The 8,231-nt window shown below is 36.2% G+C and overlaps 1 protein-coding gene across 1 annotated transcript; it reads right to left on the reverse strand.

Annotated features, from left to right (window-relative positions):
• Positions 1-98: 98 nt before the first annotated feature.
• LOC141685083 (uncharacterized) lies at positions 99-8,012 on the reverse strand. Its single transcript, XM_074490210.1, has 24 exons — positions 7,615-8,012; positions 7,344-7,454; positions 6,936-7,011; positions 6,732-6,809; positions 6,559-6,646; positions 6,250-6,469; positions 6,014-6,129; positions 5,680-5,900; positions 5,541-5,572; positions 5,334-5,439; positions 5,122-5,230; positions 4,873-5,041; positions 3,687-4,127; positions 3,434-3,544; positions 3,063-3,138; positions 2,202-2,279; positions 2,031-2,118; positions 1,720-1,939; positions 1,460-1,575; positions 1,035-1,255; positions 852-883; positions 665-770; positions 471-579; positions 99-390 (listed from the first exon to the last, which is right to left on the reverse strand). The coding sequence occupies exons 1-24, from the start codon at positions 7,930-7,932 to the stop codon at positions 219-221; spliced, it is 3,414 nt and encodes a 1,137-aa protein (XP_074346311.1). The 5' UTR covers positions 7,933-8,012; the 3' UTR covers positions 99-218.
• Between the last annotated feature and the right edge of the window lie 219 nt (positions 8,013-8,231).

Raw genomic sequence — 8,231 nt, forward strand, 5'->3', positions numbered from 1 at the left:
TAATTATTTGTCAGCGATTTTTTTTGCAAATAACATATACACTAAAAACGAAATTGTAAACTAACAAACACGTGGTAAATGATAATCATACAGCAGAATGAAAGCAACATCATTATTACTATTATTACGCTGAAGAGATAAAAATGTCACAAAAAAAACTCAGCAGCTCAGGAAAATCAGGCACTAAAGATATGATGATACAAGGAATGTCATCTGCTTCATTTAGCTTCAGCCCAAGATTTGAACCAGCCTGCAGATTCTTTTGGAATTCTGTTCAAATTGTTGAGATAATCTGTGTAGTAGAGACCAAACCTCACATTGTAACCTTGTGCCATCTCCATGCAGTCCATCAATGCCCACATGAAGTAGCCATTTACATTAGCTCCCATTCTGCAAATCACAAATATTTGAGCATTACATTTCAACAACAAAGATACACAAGACATTTGAACAACTAGATTAAAACCTACTTCATAGCTTCATTTATTGCATAGAGATGGCTAAGAATGTGCTGAATTCTTTTAGGATCTTTTATTGCCTCATCCACCGGAATTGTGTCATCTCGCTTATCCGGATACCCTGTAGTTCATTGCAAAATTAGAATACTTCAAATGAAGTAGATTTCTAGCAGAAGAAACACATAGTGTGATGATGATTAACTAACCGTTTTCAGTAATGTATAATTTTGGGTTATTATAGTTTTTGCTTATGTAGATCAGGGCATCTCTTAGTCCTTCTGGATACACATATATAGCATCACTCCCAGGTGTCTGAAAACCAATAAGAAGTTAGTTTTACGACATGTGAATATGTGTCTGCTAGCCTTTTAAGTGCAATGTTAAATATCTTACTGCTGCTCCAATGAACACTCCATTTCGGTCGCCTGCAGCAAGGCAAGACAACACATTAACGGTAATTTGAGTACCAAATTTCTTTCTTTTTTGAAAAATGACAAAAAAGTAATGAAGGACAATGGATGTTATCAAATAATTTAAAATATGCAGGTTGGTTATTGAAAATGATGAGTTTTTTACTTGTTAAAGTCGCATGTTGAAACTGAGCACTGTTAGTGAAAGTGGCATCAGGATTATATGGAAGTGACGCTGCATAATTAGAAGTATAGTAATTGATTCCAATGAAATCATAGGAGCCTTTGATCAAAGCTTTTTCCTCTTCAGTAAATGTTGGAAGGCCATTCCCCACCAAAGCCTTCATAATGAATGGGTAATCTCCGAACACCAATGGCTCCAATAACCTACATTAATACATTATTTATAGTTAAGCAACAGCAGAGTAGTCATTAGTGGTAAGCTCAGTGGTAGCAATATTTGACATGACCAAAAACACAAATATAATCTGACTTAGTTATTAGCACGGTTTATGTAGTTGAATGAAACTCGAATACAAAACCTTATTACAACTACTAGCTATGTCAAAAGAGAGTACAATGCATACTTACCACCCCACCTGGAAGTCGAAAGCTCTCTCAGATGCATCTATGTCTTGCCTGGTATTTCCATGAGGCTCAAACCAAATTGTCACAAGTGAAATACCAATCTCTCCCTTCTGAGTGGGCTATTTAGTGGGTAGGCACAAAACAAAACAGGTGAATTACAAGCTAATATACACTATTGATACTTTTAGGCATTAACATATTATTATCATGAGTTTGATTTCGGAGTCATCTGCATCTTTCAATAATAGGAATAATTTACTCACTTGATAAGTCTGTTTATAATGTTTAGCTGCTGCAGCATGGGCTAATATAATGTTATGGGTAGCTAAAAAGGGGTCAGTGGCCGCGGTTGATCTGGCTTGCTTTAGCCCAATTCTGTAACCATACTGTCCAAAAACTTGTGGCTCATTGATAGTACTCCAGTGCTTCACTCTGTCACCAAATGTTTTGAAACATAGGTCTGCATATGCTTTGAAATCATCCCTAAAGGAACCAAACAAAATTCTTATCAGTCAGAGGAACCAAACTACAATATTTTTTAAAAAATAAATAAATGTGGAGTGGTAAGCCATACACAATCTGCTTATTCAAGAAACCACTGTATTTATCTTGGAGGGCTGTTGGTAAATCAAAATGGAACAGTGTAACAATTGGGGTTATTCCTGCATACATTAAATTTACAAGTTCAAGTGTTGAACTATAAACATGTAGAACTTAACAGCAATGGAAAATTAAACTTAATTACCATTTTTAATAAGTTCATCAATGAAGTTGTTGTAGAAATCAATGCCCTCTTGATTTATACCACCACTCACTGTCCCACCTGCATTTGGATTTTGGATCGTTCAAATAGTGGATGGACCAGGCACCATGAAAATGATTACAAATATAACGTGATAGATTTTGATGGATTCGCATGTCAATAATTTGCAATTTGTTTGCTACTGATGTTTCTTATTTCTTACTGTAATACAAGATGGAAATTATATGTAAGATGCACAGATTTACAGGTTCCGAAAACTTAAAGATTTAACTATCCCGGGTGATAATATTATAATTTTTCGTTCAGCATCAGTAGAGGTTCATAAACCATAACAACTTTGGTTAAACTGGGACTAAAGTTTTATATCTGAAGTTGAACTGAAACCAAAATCTGAACTTATCTTCCCTGCCTAGCTGCCCTCAAGTCCCCAGCTAACTTCTTTGGTGGTAATTGAATAATTGATCCTTATTAGAAACATTTGGTAGCATGTATTCAACTTGTCTTGAAATGTCAACCAAAGCCACCCATCTCTATCTTGAATTGGTAAATCTATATTCTATACTATGCAATCTGTTTTGTACTGATCTTTCTAAACTAACTTTTTAGGTGGTAATTAATAACAACTTGACACAGTTGTAAGTTCTTTTTCTGGAAAAAATGCAACTGCATATTAATTACTTACAAATTCAACTAGTGACTTGAGTTAAATAAGCAAATATTTATAATAGTCAATGCAATTACATCATTATTGAGTTTGAATGTTATCATCATATGTTTATCAACTGCTGTAATAATACTTTTATAAGAACACAGAAACAATTCATGAAACCAGAAGGCAAATACCAGGGAGGATCCTAGACCAGGACATCGAAAATCTGTAAGAATCCGCTCCCATATTCTTTAATAGTTGCACATCTTCCTGTGGATCAACTAAAAATATTATAAAACCGTACGAGGATGGCGATTAAGGAATTTAAAATTACATCTAACATGATAATTGATACATGTTGGCCTCCTGTTATACACCAACTTATTATAGTGAAGTACAGGTACTTGATATTATTACAATTTTAACACTGACAATAACTTTTTCTTAAACAATGCTGCAAGACCCTAATTGACAAATCAACTTGGTGGTTAAATGATAACAAATAAAGCAGCCAGCAGGTGATCAAAAATTAATAATGACCAAGTCCATTAAGAACATGTTGTACCTTATAGCGATGATATGAATCAACAGCAATATCAAGTCCTTCGATGTTATCCTGTATAAATCCATCCCATGTTGCCGGCCCTCTCCCTCCCTCTGTGCCTGATCCTTCTGTCTGCACATATTCATTTACATTTAAATTCATCCGATCATATATTATATTTATTTCAATGATTTAGGTAATACGGAATATAAAATTCCTGAGTCCGCCACTGCCTACGTAATGACAAGAAACTAATATAAGGGAAGATTGTGACCTGAAAAGCGGAAGTGGAGCACCCGAATTTAAAATCTTTTGGGAAGTCTTTTCTTGTAACAACCTTAGTCTTGGGGATTTTAGAAGGAATGACACCATTTTCAAAATGCTCAATCACTTCTGAAGGTGGAGCTACATGTCCTTTCCAGCTCCTTATAGTCAAAGGTGCATACCCGCCACCAGACTTGACTTTCCTATTAGCTGATGTAAACAGGGCCTTTCCGTTAAACTCTTTAGGCCTCAACAACACCTGGTGATCTCTACGAGCCGCGACAGAGGACAGACTCATCTCCGTCGCTAAGAAACTTCTTACAGCCATGGCTAACAAAATGATTTTGGTGTTACTCGTTTGTTTGTTGTGTAAGAAAGTGAAATTGCAGTGCAATATTGTTGAGTTATTTGTACTAGGACCATGTACAGTTACATGAGGGCAAATTGGCAATTACTCCAAACATATCAACTACTACATTTGGTGCACATGGCAAAATTGTAATAAAATTATAAACCTACTGAAATGGCAGGTAATAACACAGATCCACTACAAATTTAATTATTTGTGGTTTTGTTAAGACAAGTATATTAAAATCGAAAAGTTGGGGAGTATTTGTTTCGGCTATAAAACTACTTTGGCAATTGTTTGCGTTTTCATTCAAAACTATCAATTTTGGCTTCCGTACTCTTAGAGGAAGCCCCAACTGAATCTATATTCTAATCATTTCCGGAGAAACCAACTATCCCTTTTGGAAATGTGAAAGTAAAATCAAAATAACTGTCTAGCTTCGTTTCAACTAAGATTCGATATGAACCCTATGGCAATTTCAGTCTCAGCTGTGTATTATGCTGTTTCAAATATATTTCGCTGAATATTTTCCTTCTTCCGTCTTCAGCATTGTTTTTCTTGCTCAGACTTATGATGCACATTATTATCATCTGACTTTTAGCTGATGAAAATTTACCCTCAAAACAACTAACAAAAGCACAGCAAAAGCAGCAGGAAGCAACATTGTTATTACTACTAGTTAAGAAAGAAATACATCATTATTATCATGGCTCTAAAGCGAAACAAACGTCTCAAACTCCGTGGCCAGGGAAAATTACACAACAGGATACAATATTACAACAAACTCAATAGCTGAGGAAAATCGTACATTGAAGATACGATAATGCAACGAAAGTCACCGGCTTCATTTAGCGTGAACCCAATTCTTGAACCACCCTGCAGATTCTTTGGGGATTCTGTTCAAATTGTTGAGATAATCCGTGTAGTAGAGACCGAACCTCACATTGTAACCTGATCCCATCTCCATGCAGTCCATCAATGCCCACATGAAGTAACCATTTACATTTGCTCCCAGTCTGCAAACCACAAATATTTGAGCATTACATTTTATCAAAAAAAATAAACATGGCATTTAAACAATTAGATTAAAACCTACTTCATAGCTTCATTGATTGCTGTGAGGTGGTCAATAATATGCTGAATTCGTTCAGGATCTTTTATCGCTTCTTCTACTGGAAGTTTGTCATCTCGCTTACCCGGATACCCTGTTTACATAGAAAATTTGGAATATTACATTGAAATTAGAATCAACTATCAAGCAGAGCTCTTGTAGAACATATGCAATTACTATGAGGATGACTAACTAACCGTTTTCAGTAACGAATAGTTTTGGGTTATTATAGTTTTTGCTTATGTAAACCAGGGCATCTCTTAGTCCTTGTGGGTACACATATATTTGACTACTCCCGGGGGTCTGAAAATCAAGAACAAGTCAGTTCACAACATGTGTATGTGTAATTGTGAATATGTATATGCTTTTCATAGAAGTGCAATCAGCAATGTCGAATATCTTACAGCATCTCCAATGTACACTCCATTTCGGTCACCTGCAGACAAGACAAAGTCCTATTAGTTGAGCACCAAATTTCATTTATTTGTCGAAAAATCAAAAATAAAAAGGAATATGGATAAAACCAAATAACGAGATTCTTACTTGTCAATGTCGTTCGTTGGAAGTCAGCACTAGTTTTGTGAGTGGCATCAGGATTAAATGGAAGAGACAATGCATAGTTAGAAGTATAGTAATTGATTCCTATGAAATCATAGGAGCCTTTGATCAAAGCTTTTTCCTCTTCAGTAAATGTTGGAAGGCCTTTGCCTACCAAAGCCTTCATGATGAACGGGTAATCTCCGAACACCAATGGCTCCAATAACCTGCATTAATATATTGACTAGGTACATTAACCTACTCATCAGTTGAATGAAACTGGTATGATACCTTATCATAGCTACTAGCGATGCCAAAAACAGAGTAAACGTATACTTACCATCCCACCTGGAAGTCGAAAGCTCTCTCAGATGCATCTACGTCTTGCCTGGTATTTCCATGAGGCTCAAACCAAATTGTCACAAGTGAAATACCAACCTCTCCCTTCTGAGTGGGCTGAATGTAGTCCCAAAACAAAGATAGGTGAGTAACAAACTACTAATATATTAGCAGACTGGTATCATTAGTAAATACAAATCTTTTAATATTGTTAACTGATATGAACATAGTACTTACTTGATAAGTCTGTTGGTAGAGTTTAGCTGCTGCAGCATGGGCTAAAATGATGTAGTGTGTAGCTATAAAAGGGTCAGTTTCCGGGTGTGGTCTGCTTTCCTTCAACCCGATTCTGTAACCGTATTGCCCAAAAACTTGTGGCTCATTGATAGTAGTCCAGTGCTTGACTCTATCACCGAACGTTTTGAAACACAGGTCTGCATACGCTTTGAAGTCTTCCCTAAAGTAGCCAAACGAAATCTTTTAAAGTTAGAAAAATCAAAATAGTTTTTGATTATAATTGTGGTGGAGTTAAGGCTTAAGCCATACACAATCTGCTTGTTCAAGAAACCACTGTATCTGTTTTGCAGGGCTGTTGGCATGTCAAAGTGGAATAGTGTGACAATTGGGGTGATTCCTGCATGCATCAGATTTACAATGTTAAGTGTTGAACTACAAACATGTACTACAACTGAAGTACTAATAAGATCAAGCTTTCATACCATTCTTGATGAGCTCATTAATAAAGTTGTTGTAGAAATCAATGCCCTCTTGATTTATACCACCACTCACTGTCCCATCTGCATTTGTACCATTCAATTAGTTGATCATCTTATACAACACATTTATAGTATGCTTTCGAGTCTCGATGAAAATGGCTACAAATAACACAAAACAGAAATATTCATGGATGAGAAAGCAGGTACCAGGGAGGATCCTAGACCAGGAAATGGAAAATCTGTAAGTATCTGCTCCCATATTCTTTAAAAGCTGCACATCTTCCTGTTGGATTAACAGTTCCGGAGTTAGCATTAGATTGCCAGCAAAAAACATATCAAATATTAATTTCCCACCTAAACAGTTTGATCTCTCACATTCAACAGATCTACTAATGTTTTCTATAGATTTTGCCTTTACCAAATACTATGGGCTAAAAAGCGAAAAGTTTGAGTATTTAGATTATCGTAGTGACCAACTAAAACATTTTTCTTTAAGCGTCTTGCTAGGACCACAATCTTTGACAAATCGAATTGGTGATTAAATGATTGCAAGTACATCAGGTGAAATTCGCTATTGATTACTATATTGACCAAGTCCATCAAAAACATGTGCACCTCATAGCGATGGTATGAATCAACAGCAATGTCAACATCACCGATGTTATCCTGTATAAATCCATCCCATGTTGCCGGCCCTCTTCCTCCCTCTTTTCCTGATCCTTCTGTCTGCACATATCAAATTAGTACACAAACATTATAATGATTTCGATAATGCAGAATGACTAATGACATAGTCTACTTAGTAAATTAAGATGACTTGTACCAAAAAACACGTATTCTTTTAACTAATGTATACAAAGAAAGTATTAGAAGGGAGGATTGTGACCTGAAAAGCAGAAGTGGAGCATCCAAATTTGAAATCTTTCGGGAAGTCTTTTCTTTTAATAACCTCGTCCTTGGGGATTTTAGAAGGAATAACTCCATTTGTGAAATGCTCAAGCATTTCTACAGGAGGTGCAACCTGTCCTTTCCAGGACCTTATGGTCAAGGGTGCATAGCTGCCACCAGACTTGACCTTTCTGTTAGTAGAAGAAAAGAGAGCCCTGCGGTTAAACTCTCCGGGCCTCAACGACACTTCGTGATTTCGACGAGTTATGACTGAGGACAGAGTCATCTCCGTCGCAGAGAAACTACTTAGAGCCATCTCTAGTAACTTAGCTTGTTTACTGGTTTGTTTGCTGTGTAAGAGAGTGAGTTTGCAGTGCAAAATTGTTGAGAGGATCCAGGGGTATTTATAGTAAAACATGCACTACTACTTGGCTTGCACAAGTATGGCACGGTCATTAAGAATTTCAAAGTAAGAGGAGGGGCAAATTAGCAAATGGCAATTATTTAAAAGATACTGCCTCGACTTCTCAAATTGATGCACATGTCTACACTAAATAATTAGGTGTGGTTTTGCTAACATAAGTTTTAGAAATGAACTAACTGTCATTTTGAGGT

This window comes from Apium graveolens, chromosome 9 (assembly GCF_009905375.1).
Source record: "Apium graveolens cultivar Ventura chromosome 9, ASM990537v1, whole genome shotgun sequence".
NCBI lineage: Eukaryota > Viridiplantae > Streptophyta > Magnoliopsida > Apiales > Apiaceae > Apium > Apium graveolens.